The sequence below is a fragment of the Bos indicus x Bos taurus genome, chromosome 11, assembly GCF_003369695.1.
Source record: "Bos indicus x Bos taurus breed Angus x Brahman F1 hybrid chromosome 11, Bos_hybrid_MaternalHap_v2.0, whole genome shotgun sequence".
Lineage (NCBI taxonomy): Eukaryota > Metazoa > Chordata > Mammalia > Artiodactyla > Bovidae > Bos > Bos indicus x Bos taurus.
The window spans coordinates 12997340-13021625 of NC_040086.1; the positions used below are offsets into that span (position 1 = coordinate 12997340).

Here is a 24286-nt window from a genome sequence, read left to right on the forward strand (position 1 = left end):
GTGTCTCTTCTGTCTGGCTATTCCTTAGATATATCCTTTTATAATAAACCCATAATCCAGCAAGTAAAATGTTTCCCTGAGTTCTGTAAGCCACTCTAGCAAATTCCCTGAACCTGAGGAGGAGGTCCTGGGAACCTCTGATCTATAGCCAGTTGCTTAGAAGCACAGGTAACAGCCTGGGCTTGCCACTAGCATCTGAAAGGGGGCGGGGGCAGGCCTGAGCCCTTAACCCTCAGGATCTGCTGCTATAGCCAGGTAGATGGTGTCAGAATTGAGTTGAATCATTGCTACCCAGCTGGTATCTGGGCATTGCTGATTGGCATGGAGAAGCCTCCACACACACACACATTGGAGGTGGGTCCAGGAGGTGGGTCCGGGAGGGACCCCGTGTTCCACTCCCACCCATCACCTTCTGGCTCTCACACCCTTCTTGGAGACATGGTCTGGGACGGAGTGGCAAGCTCCACAGCCAGCCAGGAGTCCCAGCCCAGGGAAGAGAAGGCAGTCAGCTCCTTGCTGGTGCTTGGGAAGTGCAGACAGAGTGCCAGAACACAGCGAGAGGAGGTGAGGTGAGGCAGCTGGGGAGTCACAGCCAGGCTCAGCCCCATGGTCGGTGTCTCAGGGGCTGGGGGGGCCCTTGAGCTAGAGGGGAGCAGGGGCGGGCAGGCTGGCAGAAAACACCAATTCACAGATGCACAGAGGGTGTGAGAGAAGAGAGGTTTGAGCAGCTCAGTCAGGAAGCGAAAGACTCTGGTTGGAGGCACTGGGGGCCTGACACACGGCAAAGTGGGCACCCCCCATCCCTGAGAGCAGGGGGAAACCACCAGGCAGATCCCCTGACTCCAAACACCTGTGTCCCCTGCTGCCTCGATGCCCTCCTTGACTCCTCCATCAGTGCTCTGCGTCTCTGGAGCCTGCCCTGGCCATCTTCAGGATCCCCAGAAGGGCCAGCTCAGAAGTCTCAGAAGTCCTAGAGCTCTTCCTGAAGAGTTCCAAGGGAGGACAAAAGGGATTCAGCAGGCGATGCACTCTGCACGGACTAGAATGTTCTACCAGTGAGCACTGTCTGAGACAGGGATGGATTCTCTAAGAGACATTTCCCCATCAGAGAAGAATCCCAGCCTTGAGGAGCCTGAGACATGGTTGGGGAAAACTCCAGTATCAGAAGGGCAGTGACCCCAGAGTCCACTCAAGTCCCTTCAACCACTGAGAGTCAGGAGACACACCCCCTGATTCGTCCCCATCTGGACACCGATTCACCGTGTGACTTCAGTCACTCACTCTCTTCCTCCAGCTCCCAGTTCCAAGCAGTGCTTCCACTCTCTAGAGCTCTGCCCGGACCGGCCACTTCCTGACTCACCAAGCCAGCCAAGAGCCCCCAACCTCACACACAATCCACTCGACAAGGTGGCCACACTCTGAGAGACTCCCCAGGACCCCACCGAGAGGAAGTATTTCCAAATCAATATACTCCCCAGTGCATGCTGGGAGGTGGGGCTGACCCAGAGGAAAGGTCAGGAATTCTACAGACCATGAAGAAAGGACCCCGCAGGGTATATTTAGCTCACTAAAAATAACGGAAGGCCGGGGATGAGGGCTGGGAATTGTCTGGGAGGGCTAGGAGAACACTGGGAAGGCTGGGGGAGGAGCAGGATGAACAATGGTGGACGGTAGGGGGGTCTGACAGGTCCCGGCGGGCAGGGGAGGGGGATGTCTGCCTCCCTCCCGCTGTGATCTGTGACCCAGATGACTCAGCTATTCCAGACCCGAAGAAGGGCCTGGATGATAAGGAAGGACTACCAGGGAGATTGGGGTGCCGTAAGCAAAGCCGCCAGGAAGCTTGGGAAGGCATCAGGTTTCCAGTGAAACACCAGTCCCAGGAGGTGACCCGGGGCAGACTGGTGTGAGGCAAGGCTGGCTCGAGCCCTGCTGGTGGGGCCCAGCTCCCTCTTCTGCCCCTCCCATCCTAGCCACCCCTGGGCCCCTCCTGAGCACCCAGAGCTTCAATCAGGGTGGGCTAGGCCTGGGTGCTGGGGGCTGGACCTTGACACATGACTGGGGTCAGAGAGCAAGGCCTCTGACAGAAACCGGCCGGATACAGAGGCCAGTGGACACTTACCCCTGTGGGCTGCTTCTTGGTGTCCAGCAGTGGGGCATTGAAGCTGGCAGACAGGCTGGGGGTGGCGAGGACTTCCCGGAGGGGGATGTTGGCTTCCCCCAGGAACCTGAGAAGAGAGAAAAGTAGAAAGTCAAAAAGCAGCCAAATGCGCCCTGTTCTTCTCCCAAATACCCTTCATCACTGCCACCTCTCAGATAACCCATGGACAGGCTGATCTGCCTAGAACACCTAGGAACCCTCAGGACTTCCCTTGCAGTCTGCCGCGGTTACCCCATCACCAGGCCTGGAAGGCCAGGCCCCTTGCCGGGCACCAGAAGAATAAGAGACGCTTTCCTTTCCCCCCAAGGTCAACTTTGACCCCTTATGCCTCTCCCCAGAGTCCCAACATCACCACCCCCACGTGCCTGGGCTGTCCTACCCTTCAGACCTAAACAGTCCACCAGAGCAGCCCCTCCTGGAAGCACACCTGCATTCTCCTCTCCCTCCGCAGCTCTCCTGACCTGCCACTACACAGACCTTCCACCTATTGTCCCCGAGCTGGGCCAGCAAGGAGGGTGAAGGGAAAACACACAGACCCTCCTATCTCCAGACACAGGGAAAGAGGAAAGTTGGAGCGGGGAAGTCTGCCCCACTCCCAGAGGCCCAGGACTATCACCCACACATGCGAGGCCATATCTCTGACCAAGGGGAGAGGGCCCATAAATGGATGGTCTCTTAGGAAAGAGAAGGTCGTCACTTGATGACCAGTGAAGGGACCCTTCCGAGGGGGCCAAGGGAAAAGGTTGTGTCTCTAAGCCAAAAAGTGAGCAAAGTGTGTTCTGCAGCAGTAAGGTCATCAGAGCAGCAAGTGGCTTGGTCAGTCAGAACTGCGGCTGTGTCTGCATCCAACTTGGGCATGATTCCGCACCTTACTGTCGGGACCTGAACGACCAGTCACAGATGCGCTTCATCATTTGCTTCATAATTTTTTTCCTGATGGGTAAGTAGCACACCTGTTATCTGGGACCTCCATCTTCCTGGTGTCTACAACACCTGATTCGAAGATGAATTTTTATGACTCATGAAATAAAACTTCCATCTTGACCTAATCAACTAATTGTTAAAACTGGCTGTTCACAATGATGTAGCACTTCACATTCACTTCTACTATCAAGAAACAGAAAGCAGAGAAGGGAGACATGTACATGTATGGCTGAGTCCCTTTGCTGTCCACCTGAAACTACCACATTGTTCATCGGCTCTACTTCAATATAAAATAAAAAGTTAAAAAAAAAAGAAATAGAAGACAACCAATGTTGGCAAGGATGTTGAGGAACCGAAACCCTTGTGGTGAGAAATTGAAACATTGGTTGGAATGGAAAAGGCTGCAGCAAGTATGGAAAGCAGCAGGGTAGTTCCTCAAAAACTTAAACACAGAATTACCATAGGATGTAGCAATTCCTCTTCCGAGTAGATCCCCGGAAGAATTTAAATCAGGCACTCAAAGAGATACTTGGACACCCAGGTTCGTAACAGCCTTATTCACAATTGCCAAAAGGAGGAAGCAACCCAAGTGTGTAACAATAGATGAATAAATAAAATGTGGTAAATGTACACAATGGAGTATTACTGAGTCTTAAAGAGGAGGAAAAGTCTGACACTTGCTACACATGGATGAACCTGGGAGATATTATGCCAAGTGAACTAAGACAGACACAAAAAGACAAATATTGTATGGTGACCTAGAGGGGTTAAATCCATAGGGACAGAAAGCAGATTAGTGGTTATGTGGGGCAGGGGATGAGGGAAGAGGGAGTCATTATTTAGGGGGTACAGAGTTTCAGTCTAAGGAAGATGAAAAGTTCTGGAGATGGATAATGGCAATGGCTGCACAAACTGTAAATGTACTTAACACCACTGAACATCAAAACGGTTAAGTGGTAAGTTTTGTTATGTATGTTTTATCACGATAAAAATAAATTTAAAAACTAGCTGTTTGTGTAAGTTTCTTGGCAATAAAATTCCCTTATCTCCATCCCTCTTGGAACCAGCAGACTCTTAGTTGCTTTGCAAGTTTCTTTGTTAGCAAGGCAATAACCCTGACACATACATGCGTGTGTACATGCTAAATAGCTTCAGCTGTGTCTGATCCTTTGTGAACCTATGGACTGTAGCCCGCCAGGTTCCTCTGTCCATGGGATTCTCCAGGCAAGAATACTGGAGTGGGTTGCCATGCCCTCCTGCAGGGGATCTTCCTGACTCAAGGATCAAACCCACAACTCCTGCGGCTCCTGCATTGCAGGTGGATTCTTTACCACTGAGCCACCGGGAAAGCCCAGCCTGATATTTACTCAAGACCAATTTTTCTAACATTTCTTTACAGAAGATGCCGTAAAAAAGAAAACCACAAGCCCAAAATGGTGTCATTCTTGCTAAAGCCCATAGTACCAAACCTAGATTTAATTATGGGTCTAACTGCAGTTTCAACTTTTCCCAGAAATGTAACCTTAATAGGCCAGTCTGGAATATTCTGGTCAAGCACCAAAATGGACATGTGTCATGTGGGCCCTCTCTACCCCACCCCCACCACAGCCAGTGGAAGACAAGGTAATCAGCATGATAAACCCTTGCCTGATCCCTTCTCAACTCCCAAAAACTTGATGTCCTGGCTTAAAAATAACCCTTTATTTTCTTTTGTTAATATCTTCTTGCCCCACCTACCTTCTGCCTATAAAACTTTCCATTTTGTACAACCCCGTGGAGCACCTTTCTAGTTGCTTTAAATTCATGAGTCATTGTGAAAGTGGAAGTATTAGACACTCAGTCTTGTCCGGCTCTTTGCAACCCCATGAACTATAGCCTCCCAGGCTCCTCTGTCCATGGAATTCTCCACACAAGAATACTGGAGTGGGTAGCCATTCCCTTCTCCAGGGGATCTTCCCAACCCAGGGATGAAAGCCAGGTCTCCTGCATTGCAGGTGGGCTCTTTACCATCTGAGCCACCAAAGAAGTCCAGTCAATTCATGAGTTATTGAATAGAACCAATTAGATCTTCAGATTTACTTGGTTCAATTTTGTTTTTCAACAAAGCTAAAGGGAGAGGTGTTTGCTAATATTCATTCCAGAGTTCTAAAACCACTCAGGATGCTAGGAATCACATTTTCTAGAATTCAGACTGGTTTTGTTAGGGGAACCGCTGACTGAAACTGACTTACCCTGGCCAGGCCTGACAGTAACCACTTGGCATGAGTTAGCTTACAAAACAGGAGGTCCTGGTAAGGAACACCACCAACCAGAAGAATCAGAGAAAAGTCAAAAGACGGGAGATGCCAGTCCATATGTTCTTTCAACCTTCTAGAATCCTTCTCACTGGACTCCATTTTGGCTGAATGATGCAAATGTCACCATCAGGAAGGACCCTAGTCAGACCGATTAGCCAGAGACAACCGGGAAAAACCCGAGAGTGTGAGTGAGGTAGCAGAGCAGTTTTCCTGGGTTCCCTTACCCTGCTGCTCTCCACCCAGGAGCCCTTCCCAATAAAATCTCTTGCTTTGGCAGCACGTGTCTCCTGGGACAGTTCATTTCCAAGTGTTAGACAAGAGCCCACTATTGGGCCCTGGACGCGGTCCTCCTTCCTGCAACAGTTTGTGTTATGCTCCTTTGCAGAGCAGAGCAGAGCAGGCTTTGCCATAGCTCACTAAGGCAGGCCTCCTGGAGTGTCTCCACCCCAGAGTCAGCAAGAGGAAGGTCCCTGTCACCAGTGTGTTGACTGAAGTGTTCTCACAACCAGAGCAATGTCAAGAATACCAGAGAGTAAGTGTAGGGAGCCAGGAATCCATGCTGAAAGCAGACAGGGTAGTGGTCCCTGGGAGAAAGAGAACGAGGAATGGCTTTCTTGACACAACAGAAGCCATTTGGGGCTTAAGTCATTTGATGATCTAAGCCTGGCCACAGTACTTGTCTTTGAACAAGTCTCAATAATAATGGTCTTAAGAAAACACAAGGACAAGCTTACCAGGTGAAAGTAATAATAACAAAAATAAATCAATTGTAAAGACTCCCAGTTCTATTTCAATGGTAAAGACTAGCTTAATGCACATTCTTGAGCTGTTTTGCAGTTTAAATACCACTCCTGGGTACTTATGGTAAAGAATTCACCTGCCAAGCAGGAGACACAAGTTCGGAAAGATCCCCTGGAGAAGGAGATGGCAATCCACTCCAGTATTCTTGCCTGAGAAATTTCGTGGACAGAAGAGCCTGGTGGGCTACAGTCCATGGGGTTGCAAAAGAGTCAGACACAACATAGAGATTAAATAACAGCAACAACTTGGTCAGCTAGAATATAAGGGATAACGATGTTGACCCTCTCTGACCCTTCGTCCTTCAATCAACTAAAACTTGGACTCTGCCTACTGCCCAAACCCTTTCATGAATATGCATATACCCTTTAGCTTAAAACTTCCCCAATTCTGCTGTTTGGGGAGACACTGCTTTGGGAAACGTTCCCTATGTTCTCCTTACTTGCTGCAAGAAATAAATCCTTCCTTCTCCCTATCTTTGACTCCGTTGTGTCTTTCGGCTCTATACCCGCTAAGAGGCGAACCCAGTTTCTGGGTAGCAATGTGACACTGAAAACCTAGGGCAGCAGAAAGGAGGGACTTGCCTGAGCAGATGGTAGATGGAGGACCCTGCCCTAGAACTTGTGCGACAGAGTCGGTACTGCTAAGAGCTCTAAGGTGGAGCTGGGAGGTCACTAATGAAGTGTGATTCATATATGGCTCGTCCTGGATTTAATCTGACCTTTTGACCTGATGAAGTCATCCAGAACACCTGCCAGAAGCCAAGATATTTATGGGACCTTTACCCTAAAATAACTCAGTGAGAGTCTACCCATCGATCAGACCCCTACCCTGAAACAACTTGTAATACTTAAAGCACAAATATTGTCAAAGTCAACCACAATTCTCTCTGGGCAACTTTTAACAATCTCCAGGCTTTTTGTCTTTATAAGCCCTTCTTTCTCCCAATACGTTCACAGGTACCTGAATTTGTGTCTCCCATATTACATTTTTTTAATGTGTATTTATTTTTGGCAAGGCTGGGTCTTCATTGCTGCTCAGCTTTTCTGTAGTTGCCGTGAGCCGGGCTGCTCCCTAGTTGTGGGCACTGCCCCAAGGGTGCAGGCCACGGGCTTCAGGAGTTGTGGTTCCCAGGCTCTAGAGCACAGGCTCAGTAGTTGTGCCCACAGGCTTAGTTGTCCCAAGGCATGTGGGATCTTCCCAGATCAGGGATCCAACCCTGTGTCCCCTGCATTGGCAGGCAGATTCTTTACCGCTGAGCCACCAGGGAAGCCCCCTGAAATGCAATTCTTAAAATCCCAAATAAACTATTTTCTTATCTGCAGCCTCGTGCATTATTTTCTGGTTGACAAATTTGGTCCCCAAATTCCCAGAGCGGCAGGGTGGGCAAGGGAGCGGAGGGATGGCAGGCCTGGCGGTGCAACCTGGGAGCTGCAGCCGGAACGCAGCGGATCGCTGAGCACAGAGCAGCCCAGCCTTCTCTGCCTCCCTCGACGCCCGCGCAGCCCTCCGCCCAGGAGAATTCCCGGAAGCGGGGCGGGAACAATGGGAGGAAATGCAGGAGGAAGCGGTGACGCCACCCCTGCCAGCCCGGGGAACAGGCACCTCTATGGCCTGCTCCTTGGACTGCTTGTTATTTCCTCCCTTTAACGTCTTTCTGGGTCATAAAATACCCCCACCTCCCAGCCCTGCATAGGCCCTGGGGTCAGCCCTTCCGAGGGGCTGGGTGGCTTCACAAGCCCCCAATTCCTCCAGAAGGAAAGTCTGGAGGCAGAATGCCCGTCCCTAAGCCTAAGAAGCCGGCTGTGGGGTCAAGATCTGAGAAAGGCAGAGCATCCTCTGAGTGGGTGGAGGAAGGAGGGAAGAGGGACAGTCTGAGGCTGATGGAGATGGAAAAACCCTGATGGGCCACTCTTCATTCAATCATTTCACGGAGGACAGAGGAGACATGGTGTTATTCAGGGGGATCAGACCTGGGAGGATGCAGACCCTTGAGGAGACTCAACCCATCCTGAGATCAACACTGAGACACAGAACTTAGGGCACCCAGCCTTCTGCATAAGAGGGATGCTGCACACTTGGTGGGTACCAACCTTTAGTGGCAGGCAGGATTCAGTACAAATGAGGCAAGGATGGGCCTGGGGGCCTGGGAGTCAGCTCTGAGTGTGTATGGAGCCCAGTAAGCTGGAATAAAAGCCTGTGAGCCTTGCCCCACCACCCCCACTCTTCACAGCCTACTGATAGAAAAATGCGCTGCCCAGCCTCTCCAGACCCCGTCATCCCTCTTGGCTGTGCTGTGTTCTGAAGCCACTGGCATGTGAGGGCACAAGTTTGGGGGCTGAAAGAGCTGCTGCCATCCCAAAGACAGAAAGTGAGGTCAGGAATCAGCATGGAGGAGGGAGGGAAAGGTCAAAAGCAGCTTCCATGTTGACAGGCACACTTTTCCTCATGAAAAAAGAATTCATTCAAACTCATAACCCAGGCAGGTTACTGTCCTGCCAGAAATGGGAGGTGGTGACCTCCAAGTCTGAGCCTTAAGTGGGAGGGTAAGAATTAAGGTGGCCAAGTAAGTTGATTTTAACAAAGCACAAAGAAATCGAAACAATTTTATTTTAAAACATCTGGCCACATACGGGGAAAGAATCTTAAGGAGTAGATATATGTAGTGGGTGACTCAGCATGCTATACATTTGAAACTGGCACAGCACTGTAAATCAACTATACTGCAATAAAAGTTAAAATAAATAAGTAAATAAATAAAACAGTGGGCCATTTTACATCATTGTTTATAAGAACAAAACACAGGAGGCAACCCAAATGTCAAGCAGAGAAGATGAATAAGTTTAGACATACAACAGAATACCATGTTGTTGCTGAGTCACTAAGTCATGTCCGACTCTTTGCGACCCCATGGACTATAGCATGCCAAGCTTCCCTGTCCTTCACTATCTACAGCTATAAAAATAATGGGAATATTACACTGTAGATTTATAATGTATGGAAATTCTTTGAGATACATTGTTAAGCATATGGATCAATGGAACAGAATATAGACAGCCCAGAAATAAACCCACACCCCTACGGCCAATTAATATTTGACAAAGGAGGCAAGAATAAACAATGGGAAAAAAGACTGTCTCTTCAGCAAGTGGTATTGGGAAAGTTGAACAGCCACAGGTAAATCAGTGAAGTTAGAACACACCCTCTCACCACAAAAATAAACTCAAACTGGCTTAAAGACATAAGACGTGATACCATACAAGTCCTAGAAGAGATCAAAGGCAAAACATTCTCTGACATAAATCATGCCAATGTTTTCTTAGGTCAGTCTCCCAAGGCAATAGAAATAAAAACAAAAGTAAACAAATGGGACCTAGTCAAACTTACAAGCTTTTGCACATTATGGGAAACAATAAAATGAAAAGAGAAACTGCAGAATGGGGAAAATATTTACAAACAGCACAACCAACAGTGCTTAATTTCCAAACTACACATACAGTTCACACAATTCAACAACAAAAAAGCAAACAACCCAACTGATAAATGGGCAGACGACCTAAACAGACATTTGTCAAAAAAAGAAATACAGATGGCCAGTAGGCACATGGCCTACTGAAATGAAACCTGAAAAGATGTTCAGCATTGCTAATTATTAGAGAAATGCAAATCAAAACTACAATGAGGTACCACCTCACATCAGTCAGAATGGCTATCATTAAAAAGTCTACAAATAAATGATGGTGAGAGTGTGGAGAAAAGGGAAGTCTCCTACACTGTTGGTGGGAATGCAAGTTGGAATAGCCACTGTGGAAACCAGTATGGAGGTACCTCTGAAAACTGAAAACAGAATTACATTGTGTGATTATACAGATAATACAGATTACTGTATGATCTAGCAAGCCCACTCCTGGACATGCATCCAGACAAAACAATAATTCAGAAAGATACATGCACCTTTTTGTTCATAGCAGCAGTATTCACAATAGCCAAGACATGGAAACACCCTAAATGCCCATCAACAGATGAGTGGGTAAAGAAGATGTGGTGTACACACACATGAGCACTGCTAAGCCATAAAAAATGAAATAATGCCATTTCACAGCAAGTGAAAGTGAAGTTGCTCAGTCATGTCCGATTCTTTGCAATCCCATGGATTGCAGCCTACCAGGCTCCTCAGTCCATGGGATTTTCCAGGCAAGAGTACTGGAGTGGGTTGCCATTTCCTTCTCCACAGGATCTTCCCAACCCAGGGATTGAACCCAGGTCTCCCACACTGCAGGCAGACGCTTTACTGTCTGAGCCACCAGGGAAGCCCAACATGGATGCAACTAGAGATTTTCATACTAAGTGAAGTAGGTCAGAAAAAGAATGATGTCATTTATACCATGTGATGTCCCTTATATGTGGAATCTAAACTATGATGCAAATGACCCTCTCCATGAAATAGAATCATGGACATAGAGAACAGATTGGTGGTTTGCCGGAGTCCAGCTCCAGCAGCCAGGGATTCAACCTGAAGGGATGAGCAGTGTCGGCGAGAAACTGAGGCAGCCTCTCAGTTTTCTTGGACTGCCTGTTTATTTCAAGCTTATGATTCTCTTTTATACCTTTACAAAAGCATTAGGTCAGAGGTTTGATATTTTCAGTTCCCACTGACCCAGATTTGTTGTCTCCATAAATCATTGTTGCCCCTCAAAAGGAGCTCCTTCCTCAGCGATTCTCTTATCTACTTTTTCTCATGTGTCCTTGTGAATACACTGTAACTCATGCTAATGTCTGGGCTGCATACCACCTTCCTCAGTTTATTTCTTATTTTCTAAGTCCTGTTTGCCCCTCGTATCCTAAGCTCACTATTACTTAGAAAGGGCTTCCAGCTAATAATCTCTAAAGTCCCTAATTTCTATAAGCTATAGTAGAATATGCTAACATTACAGCAATCCTTAACTCTTTAGCTTCTAACTATTTTAATTATTCCTAAGCCCTAAATTCAGCGAACTCCTTTGCCATAAACACTTTCCTCACAAATGGGCTTCAGATAGCAATCCCTCCCATGGCCTCAAGCTACGGCCTGCAGAAGGCTTTGTGCCTTCTCATGCTCCTCTCAAAAACAATAAGCACCTTAATATTCTTTTCAGTCAACTCAGCTGAGGAAAGGAAAAAAACAAGTCAGAATCATAAAGCCTAACTCCTTCATTCCAGGTCCGTGCCTGCAGAACAAAGGGAGGGGGTTAGGGCCGTGCCTCCATTTTGTCAGTAATGCCTAACGCGCCTCCCGACAGTGGTTGCCAAGGGGGAGAGGGTTGGGGGGGTAGGTCAAATGGAAGGCTGGGGTTAGTAGATATAAGCTTTTATATACAGAATGGATAAACAACAAGGTCCTACTATATACCACAGAGAATTATATTCAATATCCTATGATAATCATAATGGAAAAGAATATTTTAGAAAAACAGAATATGTGTCTGTGTGTGTGTATATATAGATATAAAATATATATACATGTAAAACTGAATCATTTTGCTGCACAGGAGAAATTAACACAACATTGTAAATCACCTATACTTCAATTTTTTTTAATATTGATTGATTTTTTTTTTAAACATACATTGTTAAGTGTAAAACCAAGTTCAAAAAAGTGTGTATAATATGCTACCTGTTACTTAGAGTAGCCAGAAAGTGTAATGCTGGTTGCCAGAGGCTGGAGGGAGGGGACAATGGGAAGTTACTGTTTAATGGGTATAGAGCTTTAGTTTTACAGATGAAAAGAGTTACAGGGATGGATGGGGATGATGGTTACACAATGCTAATGTATTTAATATCACTAAACTATATATATACTTAAAAATGGTTAAGATGGTAATTGTTATATCTTCAGTTCAGTTCAGTCACTCACTCATGTCCTACTTTTTGCGACCCCATGGACTGTAGAATGCCAGGCCTCCCTGTCCATCACCAACTCCTGGAGTCCACCCAAACCCATGTCCATTGAGTCGGTGATGCCATCCAACCATGTCATCCTCTGTCGTCCCCTTCTCCTCCTGCCCTCAATCTTTCCCAGCATCAGGGTCTTTTCAAATGAGTCAGCTCTTCGCATCAGGTGGCCAAAGTATTGGAGTTTCAGCTTCAACATCAGTGAACACTCAGGACTGATCTCCTTTAGGATGGACTGGTTGGATCTCCTTGCTGTCCAAGGGATTCCCAAGAGTCTTCTCCAACACCACAGTTCAAAAGCATCAATTCTTTGGCACTCAGCTTTCTTTATAGTCCAACTCTCATATCCATACATGACCACTGGAAAAACCATAGCCTCGACTAGACGGACCTTTGTTGACCAAGTAATGTCTCTGCTTTTTAATACTCTGTCTAGGTTGGTCATAACTTTCCTTCCAAGGAGTAAGCATCTTTTAATTTCATGGCTGCAATCACCATCTGCAGTGATTTTGGAGCCCAGAAAAATAAAGTCAGCCACTGTTGCCACTGTTTCCACTCTTTCCCCATCTATTTGCCATGAAGTGATGGGACTGGATGCCATGATCTTAGTTTTCTGAATGTTGAGCTTTAAGCCAACTCTTTAGTTCCTCTTCACTTTCTGCCATAAGGGTGGTGGTGTCATCTGCATATCTGAGGTTACTGATATTTCTCCTGGCAATCTTGATTCCAGCTTGTGCTTCTTCCAGCCCAGTGTTTCTCATGATGTACTCTGCATAGAAGTTAAATAAGCAGGGTGACAATATACAGCTTCGATGTATTCCTTGTCCTAGTTGGAACCAGTCTGTTGTTCCATGTCCATGTTATATTTTACCACAATACAAAAAAGTCTATTTTAATAAATAAATATACTAGCTATTGTGTGAAAATAGGAAAGTCAGAATTTATACTGGTGATTAAGCAATAATATGAGTGATAGAGAAGAAACAAAAAACAGTTATAACCATGAGAGAAAAATGGAACCAGATGGAGAAACAAAGGGCAGAATTTCGCTGCATTTTTAAAAATCATTTTTGGTTTTATAGCTCCTTAATTTTTTTTTTCAAACTAAAAAATTAAATTTAAAAATGGAGCATAAAAAGATTTTTTAAATTTTATAATTTATTCATTCAACAAATACTTATTTAGCACATCAGACAAAATACTGGGCCTGACCTCATGGAACTTACATTCTACTAACAGCTGCCTGCCTCCTGACTGAGTGTACATTAGATACATTGCCAAGCATTCTACAACTATACCTGTCACAGCGGTGGGGTAGTGTACTGGTGTTAGTTCAATTTATCTTACAGATGAGGAAACTGGGACTCAGGCATTTAACTTTTCTGATTTCACACAAATAACAGACAGAGCCAGAATCCAAAGGCCTGGCCTTAGACCCAATCATGGACTAGCGGACATACCTCGGAGCCCTGTGAGCACATCGTGAAAGACACAAAAAAATCCTTGGTTTGCCTCATCCATGGAAACAGGAACCCAGGCTATAAATTTGATATGGTGCAATCTTTTTCAAAAAAATCTAATTCTGAGGTGTATTAATCATGCCTTCTTATTTTCTATATTTTCATGACATATTTTGACATCTAAGGCTTTGCTCATTTGGAGAGGCTGCCCTTCCCAGGGCTGGCCAATTCCTAGAGACAGTAAAGGACTCACTGGCAACTGCACCTTTCATATGCAAACCAACCAGTCCAGAGCCCACACCCCCACCACTCCTCTACAGAGTGCTCCCACTCAGCCAACATTCCCCTGCCCTGAAACCCCAGGACCAGGCACACAAAACTCCATGCAGCCCAGCACCCCACAGCCCACTGAAATTATTCAGACCTGCCATCCCTAAGGGTTTCCCTGGTGGCTCAGATGCTAAAAAATCTGCCTGCAATGCAGGAGACCCATGTTCGACCCACATCAGTATTCTTGCCTGGAGAATCCCATGGACAGAGAAGCCTGGCAGGCTACAGTTCCTTGGGGTTACCAAGAGTCAAACATGACTAAGCGACTAACACTTTCACTCTCACAGCCATTCCTAAACCCACTCACCCTGCCTCAGTTCAGCTCAGTTCAGTCACTCAGTCATGCTCAACTCTTTGCAACCCCATGGACTGCAGTACGCCAGGCTTCCTTGTCCATCACCAACTTCCAGAGCTTGCTCAAACTCAGGTCCATCAAATCGGTGATGCCATCCAACCATCTCATCCTCTGTTGTCCCCTTCTCCTCCTGCCTTCAATCTAAGGAGTCATTTCTTCATATCAGATGACCAAAGTATTGGAGCTTCAGCTTCAGCATCAGTCCTTCCAATGAATATTTAGGATCGATTTCCCTTAGGATTGACTGGTTGGATGTCTTTGCCATCCATGGGACTCTCAAGAGTCTTCTCCAACACCACAGTTCAAAAGCATCAATTCTTCACCACTCAGCTTTCTTTATGGTCCAACTCTCACATCCATACATGACTACTGGAAAAACCATAACTTTGACTAGGCAGACTTTAGTCAGCAAAGTAATGTCTCTGCTTTTTAATATGCTGCCTAGGTTGGTCATGGTTTTTCTTCCAAGGAGCAAGTGTCTTTTAATTTCATGGCTGCAGTCACCATCTGCAATGATTTTGGAGCCCAAAAAAATTAAGTCTGTCACTCTTTCCATTGTTTCCCCATCTACTTGCCATGAAGTGATAGGGCCAGATGCCACGATCTTAGTTTTTTGAATGTTGAGTTTTAAACCAGCCTTTTCACTCTCCTCTTTCACTTTCATCAAGAGGCTCTTTAGTTCCTCTTTGCTTTCTGCTTACCCTGTCTAGCCCTTTCTTTTCTGAGGAAACCACAGTAAAGGCTCCTGTACGCGCTTTCCTCTCACCCCCTCTGCCTCATGACTGACCCTGGTGCTTCCCAGTGCCTGCCCCTCCTCTAGGGAACTGATGAGAGGCAGGAAGGGAAGGGTCCTGTGTGGGGAACAGGTCTGGCTGAGACCCCAGGAGAAAGCAGCCAGCCAGAGAGAGGCAGCCGGGCCTGTGGCAGGCATGGCTGAGGGAGAGGCTAAGAGAGAGGCTCTTCCACTGAAAGTGGCCTCCATACCTGCAAGGGTGTGTATCCCCCATCAGTACTCCAGGTCTCCCCTCTGCCGTGGTGCCATGAGCTGAAGAATGAACAGGTGCAGCAGTCCAAAGAAGACAACAGCCTCCCACGGGAAAGGCTTCCACAGCCCAGACTGGTGAATTACGAAGGGAGTGCTGGCAGTGGAGAACCAGTTCACAACCTTCATGGTAAAGACTGAGTCAGTCAAGAGGCACCGGTGGATGTTAAATCTAGAGGGATATTTTGATGAGGAGCAGGATATTTGCAGAGTATTAAAGTGTCTCTTAATATACTTCAAGGAGGGAAAAATAAAAGTAAAGACACAATGGAAAAATTAGACAATACCTTGACAGGTGATTGAAATGAATATCACCAAGGAGGGATACCATGTATCTCCAGATACCGAGACAAAACACAACTGTGGCACAAGTAGGAGATAAACTATGACAGATTCCAGCCAGGAGTCAGTAACCCAATCTGATCATAAATCTAATTATGAGAAAGACATCAGGCAAACTCCAAATGAGGACTACTCTTTTTTCATTTGAGGAATGTTCGATTTGTTAATTGGGGTATTATACTATTCAAAGCTTCCTGGATGGCTCAGCAGGTAAAGAATCCACCTGCAATGCAGGAAACACAGGAGACTTGGGTTCAATCCCCAGGTCAGGAAGACCCCCTGGAGGAGGAAAAGGCAATCCACTCCAGTATTTGTGCCTGGAGAATTCCATGGACAGAGGAGCTCGTGGGCTACAGTCCATGAGGTTGCAAAGAGTCGGACATGACTGAGCAACTAAGCACACACACACACACACACACACACACACACATGCACACATTATTCAAAAATATAAACCGTTACAACTGTGGAAGTGAACCAAAGTAAAAGAGGTTATGGAAATATGATGATGAAATTCAGTGTGAGAGTCTAGACTGGAGATCCTCTACAGGAAAAGGGGGTGGGGGAGTGCTATAAAAGACATAATGTGGCCAGTTGATGGGATTAAAATACAAACAGTAGATTAAAGTAGGCAACTGTGTTAAATTTACTGAAATTGGTAACTTACTGCACTTATGTAAAAAAAAATCCCTATTTTTAGGAAATATACATGGAAGTATTTAAAGATAAAGGGCCATGATGAGTAAAACTTACCATCAAGTGGGAGAGAGAGAAAAGAAGAGGAAGGAGGGAGAGGAGATAGTGGGAGAATAAAAAAAATGGAATAAAAAATGGAATAATAAAAAAAATGGAATAGAGCATTATCAATAAGTGAATCTGAGTAAAGAGTGTGTGAATGTTCTTTGTTCTATTTTTGAAATTTCTCTGGGTTTGAAATTATTTCCCCAGATAAACTCTAGAAGGGTCTCCATGTGTCAGTTTCTCATTCTTTATCTTTTAAACTAAGAAAAAGACATATCAACTAAAAATATATGTATTACCACTCAAACCAATTCATCAGTGACTCAGCTGCACCTTCCTCATTAGATTTGGTGAGTTAGCACAACAGGAAAGTCAGATAGCCCCTGACCTGGCAGGACACACACACACACACACACACACACACACACGCAGGCACACAGACTCGGGGGAAGTTTAAGGACACCGGTGAGGAGACACCATGAGTGGTGGTCCCTCCAGCCATGCATACCTAGCCATGAGGAGCAGGAAATGAGAAGAGCCGGATATTACACACACACACACACACCCAGCCTGCCTGGCCTCTGGTGGCCTTCCTGCCAGGATCTGATTCCCCAGGGGTGCCCAGGGTAACTCTAAATAGTTGTCCACTTCAGTCCAAAAAAAGACAAAAGAAAAACTATTCTGAAACCCAGGGATATCCTGAATAGAATCCGGGACAAAATGCATAGTTATAAAAATCCTTGGAAAATAAGGATATGGTCAGTGCTTCTGAGGATGCTGGGAACAAGAGGATGGTGAACTATAAATATTCCTGCCTCAAAACTGCCTCCTGGACTTCCCTAGTGGTCCAGTAGTTAGGAGTCTGCCTGCCAGGCTTCCTGGTGGCTCAGTGGCTAAGTATCCACCTGCCAATGCAGGGGACACAGGTTGGATCCTTGGTCTGGAAGAATCCCACATGCCTCAGAGCAACTGAGACCATGTGTCACAACTACTGAGCCTACACACTGAAAATACTGAGGCTATGAACGACAGCTGCCAAAGACTGCATGCCTAGAGTCCCTGCTCCGCAACAAGAGAACCCACCACGAGAAGCCCGCGCGCGGCAACTAGAGAAAGCTCACGTGCAACAACAAAGACCGGAGCAGTCATAAAGAAATAAATCACCTTCCTCCCAAGGATTCCGGAGGCCAGCCAACTGGCCTGCTGAAACCTGGAAGTGGAACATAGGCCTACTTTCCCCGACTTCTAGCAACAACAGACTGCCTCTCTGCCTTTCTTAATGCCTATGCGCACAGGCACATTTGGGTGAACATCCATTCCCGTGTAAGAAAGACACCAGGACAAAGCAACCAATAGAAAGACAGAGAGAAAATACCCTCCACACTTAAAACAGACTGGGGGTCAATATTCCTGACAAGATCCCACGTGTACAAACTACTGGGAATGAGTAAGAAAAAAACAAGCACCTCAAAACAGAAGGACAGGCAACTGACAGAAGAGGAAATACGACTGGGCGATAAAGACGCCCAACTTTACAAGCAATCAAGGAAACACCTAGCAAACGTAAAACACTGATTTTTTTTTTTTTAATACTATTGATAGATGTAAACCAGGACATCTCTTTGAAAAGTCATTTGTCAGAACTGATGAAAATGCTATTTCATTTCTAAGGACCTATCCTAAAGGAAAAACAGTATAAGAACATAACAACATTTGGTTAAAGATGTTCAGTGAAAAACCAGGAAAGAAACTAAACACCAGTGGATAAGGGCACAATGGGATAGACTATGGTACACTCATGCCATGGAACATAACACGACTACTGAAAATGAGGTTGATCAATACCCTCTGACCTGGGAAAACGGTCCACGATAAAATGACGAAAAACACAACGTGGACCATTTTACACGGCGTGACTCACTTTTGTGTCAGTAAATGTATATACTTGTATGTAAACAGATGCTCACAGATGAAGAAGACACGCACCAAGTGATCAACAGTGGACATCACTGTAGGGAAGGGAAGGAGTGAATGGGAGAACATGACTATTTCCTTTGTGACCTTTTAAGAATGGAGCTTATTTATGCTTATGTTTCTAAAAATAATTTTTGTACTCTTGTGGGCTTTCTGTAAATTTTTTTTAAACAGAAGAATATGTGCAGGGACTTCCCTGGTGGTCCAGTGGTTAAGAATCCACCTTCCAATGCAGGGACGTAAGTTTGATCCTCGACGGTAAAGCTAATACTCCACGTGCTGCGGAACTACTGAGCCCTAGTGCTGCAAGGGAGATCCAGCGTCCACAACTAAGACTTGACATAGCTAAATAAATAAAAGAATGTGTGCAAATTGATGTATAGCACGCGTCCATATGCAGCATGTGCTTGCTGCAATATTCACACGCTGGTGTGGTTTCTTATGTGCATCCATATGGATTCTGCTATTACCACATCCTGGGCACCTTCAATGTGCCAAGCATGGGGTAGGCATTAAAACATCCACACCAACTCTGCATTATGGTACGGTTATTGCCTCTGTCCTGATGCGGAAACAGAGGTTCAGAGAGGTCCAGGTCATAGGCAGTGCCAGGATGAGACTCACTGCTGACAGAGGAGTTCCTGAGAGAAGCTTTGACCCTGACTCATGCCAGCCACCACTGCTGCCCTGCTCAGCTATGCAGACAACCTAGAGGACCAAGACCACCAGCTCCTGCCAGGATGGGACCCCTCAGCCACATCAACCCACTCCAGGGGTGAGTGGCAGACACCCACTGGCCAGACCTGCTCCCCCAGGTGCCTCTGCGGCCTTCCTTACATTCTTGCATGCGACTGACTCATGTTCAGCTTCTTCCTGGAAAGCCCCATTTTCCCTCCACAGATTAAGCCCATTGTCCCAGGAGACACCAGGATACCCCTTCCACCTCCACCTGGGGTGGGAGGGAGCCAAGACCTACTCAGTGCTGTCCCTACAGAAGACAGTCACCTATGTCAGGAAGATCCACCGTTCCCAAAATGTCTCCTCACAGCCCATTGTGGTGCCTAACCCCTCACCATTATCATTTCTCTTTTGGTCTAAGCAGAGACTGGGGAATAAAGCAGCATCCCCAACATGTCTAAGAAAAAGCAAAAGTTAAGCTACAGGCTGCCACCGACACTTGAGAATGAATGAGTCTTTTTCAACGACAGCTAAGAGGAGCCTTTGATTGGAAAGGGCTGGGGCAGTGGGACTCAAAGCAACCGGGACAGCCAGAGGCAGCACATGAGGGACAAAAAGGAAATGTGCCTGGAGGAAGTGCCACCTGCCGTTTATGGAGCAGCCCTCTGCAGGGCCCTGAGATGGGCCTGTGCACTTGAGTTAACGCTGCATAAGGAGGAGGGGATGGAGGCTCAGGGAGCTGACGTGAGGACCCGCCAAGGCAGCAGGGCTATTGCGACTAGACTGCACATCTTCCCACAGTCTATACTGGTTCCACTCCATCAGCTCACGGGGCCCAACGAGGGGGTGGGAGGAGGAGCAGCTGAGGAGGAAGAACGGGGAGCACCGAGCGTGGGGAGCTGCCTTCTGGGCCCTCCTCAGTGGCAGACTCCACACAGGCAACCCAGGTCGCAGGGCAGACGAAGGCAGGCAAGCCTCTGTGTGTGGCTGAGACAGCCCTCAATGGCCCACTTTATAGAGTCACCAGGTTGCTGAAAGGTTGGGGGTGGACCACGCTTGTCCAAAGAAAATGCTATAGTGAGCGCCTAAAGGAATGCTTCCTGAAAACAGTAATGTGCCTTCTAGCTGATTCTTGGTGTCAACCTGGGTCTCCTTCTTTACTGTCTGATTGAAGGGCCTGGGTGCACAGGCCCCCTGGGGTAGAGTTGCCAGTTCAAGTACAGTACTGACTGTTAGGTTTTCATTTCAGATAAACAATGGGGAATTTCTTAATATAAGTATGTCTCATGCAATACTTGGGACATTCGAAATTAACTGTCTGTCCTGTATGTTTCTCTGTTGAATCTGGCCACCCTACCCCAGGCCTGGCTAGGCCTGGAGCCAGTGAGTTACCGTAATCAAGATGAGCATCATTTTGACACAGATGTTTCATGCTTCTTGTTTTTGATTTTGCTATGCCGCTCAGCTTGTGGGATATCAGTTCCCCGATCAGGGATCAAACTGGACCCTCAGCAGTGAAAGCAGGAAAACACAGAATCCTAACCACTGGATCACCAGGGAATTCTGTAACCCTGGTGTTTTGACAAGTGGATACTTTGACCCCAAGGAGACTTTTGTGTCCATATTTATATTTACCAAACATTTAAATTTAAAAAAATACACCTACATTAATTAATTTCCACTGGAAAGGCATTTTTCAGAACAAATTAAATTAAACCCATTTAATTTGTTGATGTATTTTCTATACAGTGTAATTAAACTCTTTCCTTTTTTCGATCTTCATTTTTATTTTACCTAAATTATTCTCATTGGTAACAATTATTTTCTATTTACATTCCCAACATAGGTTTGGTGCAAAGCTGTTTGTTTGTTTTTTTTTTTTTTTCCATCTTCTGGTACAAAAAGATCAAGCTTTATCAACTATAGGTCTCTCCCATTCTTGAGTTTTCTTCTGTGGAATTCTGTTAAGTCTAATTCTCTCAGGCCAATGTTCACAGTTACCAATGGAATCCCTCAGTCAGTCTTTTAATTTCCTTAACAATTTTGCCCATGATTATTGTATGGTAATCATTTCTACCAATAACTACATCGATAAACTACAGCAAGAATTATATTTACTTCTTAGTTAATCCATGAAAAAACTGAGAGCCACTCCTTGCGCTAATGCCGTGGGTGCTCAGCCCTGGTGCACACTGGCCTCCCCTCCCCTGTGCGGATTCAAGAAGTGCTGAGGCCTGCACTCGACTCTACCTTCTCCTTTAGTCAATTTGCTGCAGAGCCCAGACATTGATCTATCGTAAAGCCCGTAAGTCATTCTAAGATGCACCCAGGGTTGGAGCTCTGTTCCAAAAATCTAGAGCTGCACTGTCCCACACAGCAAAGAGCCACTACACATGCAAATGAACTATTTAAATTTAAATTAAGCAAAATTTAAGATTCAGTTCCTCAGTTACACTAGCCAACACAGAATGACTTCATCATCTCAGTAAGTTCTATCCAGCAGCACTGGTCTAGAGTGGAGATGACTGGTTCTCACTCCCTAACACCCGGGAGTTCGTAATGATGCACAGGCCCTGGCCCCAGTTAAGTCAGAACTTGCAGGTGGGCCAGGCACTGGTGTGTTGTGTCAAAACCGCCAATGGTGCTACTGTGTCTCATAGCCTGGATTGGGAACTTCTGGGCTCAGCGTTCCAGCGGTCAAGCAGTTGGTCAGGGATCAAGGTCAGCTTCCCCTCCAACATCCTTCTGAGAAGCCCAGAGTAAACAGGAAGTTGTTGAATGCAGCCTGGGACACAAGTCCAGGACCCACCCTAGCTGGATCGGCACAAGTGTCTCCCATCCAGAGGAGTGACGCTTCCTTTTTGCACTTGAAATCTGATTTTATGGACACAGTTTTGATCCACCCTTGCAGTCGGTTCAGGGTGGGTGGGATGCTAAATGGCCCAGAGATAGTAACCCGCCTGAAAGGTTCCCCTCCTGAGAGATTCCAAGACCCCACTCCAGGCCAGCAGACCAGTTTGGCACAACAAGGTCACTCAAAACTGCCAGCAGCCATGGAGGAAACACAGAAACCACGGGGAAAGAGAGGAGAGTGGAAGTGGGGGAAGAGTCATAGGAGAGAACGGATAAAAGGAGAGGGGCCAGGAGGGAAAGGGAGCAAAGCCAAAGACCTTTGGAGACAGAGGTGCAAGTGAGGGGCTGGAAAGAATGCGTGAGGCATTGAGGGGACTCTAGGAACAGCAGGAGGCAGGGATGGAGGTTTGGCAGAAGGAGAGGAGGAGGCAGAGGGGAGGCAGAGGCTTCGCTGGAAGAAGACCTGGGAGGACCCTTGGTGGGGCTCAGAGAGTACCTGGGACGGCCAGGGATGAAGGGCCCACTGCGTGACAACCCTGTGGGCCTCACTGACACCGAGGACAGTCTGATGGCAACGGTCAACGTCACACCCATTATTTCCCTATTTGCTTCCTGACCAGACACTGACAACTTGAGGGTAGTAAGTAGGTGTTTCACATAAAATGTTCATTAAATTGAATTCACTATTTTTTTTCCCTTTTATCTTTCAGAATGTAAAATGTCATGTGGCTGCTCTTGTCGCTTCCTGGAAAGGTTCCTCACTTTCACAGCCTTAGAAATGCTAATAACTTTAATCTGGGATTCTTTTCTCACATTTCACGAGCAGAGTGAATGTGCTGTGTGGTCCAACCATGGGGGCCTGACAGAAGAACCTGTGTGTACCCGCCTCCCCTCTGCGGCTCCACCGGGCTTACCCCCATACACCTTCCATCCAGTCAAACTGCTCTCCAGCCTGCATACCCCACTCTGGCAACAGCTCCAACAGCGAAACCAAAACTCTATTATTCCTGAAATTCTTCAGGTGTTTGTGAATGTAATTTTAAATTCAGCTGAATTAAACTTTAATAATTTTTGAAGTGGAGTGAAAGTCACTCAGTCATGTCTGACTCTTTGCCACCCCATGAACTTTATAGTTATGGAATTCTCCAGGCCAGAATACTGGAGTGGGTAGCCATTCCCTTCTCCAGGAGATTTTCCCAACCCAGGGATCAAACTCAGGTCTCCCACATTGCAGGCGGATTCTTTACCAGCTGAGCCACCAGGGAAGCCCATTAATAATTTTTAACTGCTAGAAATACAAAATCAAGATAACTGTTTATAAAACTCAAAAAATAACAATCAAATAGTTATGGGAAAGAAGTTTCTGTTTAAATTAGAAAGCTTTGTCAATTAGCTCTTCTGCAGACTAATGTTTGAGGAACTGATTTCCAGCACACTGGTCTCACAGTGACCTGGTCATGGGGGAAACTGGTTTTCAGAGAGCTGACTTCCCCCTGGGAGCTAAAGGACACCCACAGGGGCCAACGAGAGGGTTCCAAGGTGCGATCCAACCTGTCCCTCCTGTGACCTCCAACCCACAGGGCCAGGCCGATCCATGTGTGACACTGGCCTGGTATCACCCCGAAGGCCAGCCTGGCTCTTGAACTGATCAAAAATGTGTTCTTGAACCCTGCTGCCTTCCTGGTCTTAGAAATCTCCCCACAGGGCCTGAAAAATGCTGAATATGATCATGAAAATGAAACCTGCATTTCAGAGGAAATGCATGCCTTTGCCTTGCTAAGCTCCTTCCAGAAGGGCCTAGCACCCGCCTGGGGCTTCCGGGAGACTCTGAGAGGTGCAGGGACACAGTGATTCTGACCATGTTGAAGACCCGCCCTTCAATCACAGCTCTGCCATCACTAACCTTCAGGGAAATCACCCGGCCTCCTGGAGCCTCGATTTCCCTCTGTAATGATGACAGGTATAACAGCAACCCCTAACGATTAAAAAAGATCCTTTATATAAAGACTCAGCATAGGACCAGACACTTGGCTAAGCTCTCGGTAAACATCAGCTGTTGTGGATTTGCTATTATTATCCTCAGCCTGATGCTGGAGGCCCCCTCCCAGTCGGGCCCCCCTGCTCCCCTCTCACTGGGCGGCACAAGCTGTGTGACTCGGTCCTACCTGTAAGGCCTTAGCCCACGGCCCTGTGTGACTGACAGCGGAAGGCCCTCCGTTCCTCTCCTCTCTCAAGCCGACTCTGGCCTCCGACTCAGCCTGTGTGGCCCTCCTCCAAGAAGCTTTCCAGGACTACCTGGAAAGCTTCCAGCGCTGCTCCCCCCTCACCCGCAGGTCCACCATCCATACTTGTCAGAAGCTGCCTTTTTCCCACAAAACGACTGTGTTGGAGTAGTTTAGTGTG

The 24286-nt window shown here is 46.7% G+C and overlaps 1 protein-coding gene across 24 annotated transcripts in view; it reads right to left on the reverse strand.

The window, feature by feature from the left end:
• DYSF (dysferlin) overlaps positions 1-24286 on the reverse strand; it is a 224474-nt gene that overhangs the window by 170611 nt on the left and 29577 nt on the right. For all 24 annotated transcript variants that reach the window (XM_027554906.1, XM_027554921.1, XM_027554917.1 and 21 more), the window contains one exon: positions 2120-2225. In XM_027554906.1, the coding sequence (XP_027410707.1) occupies positions 2120-2225 (106 nt within the window). The remainder of the gene's footprint in view (positions 1-2119; positions 2226-24286) is intronic.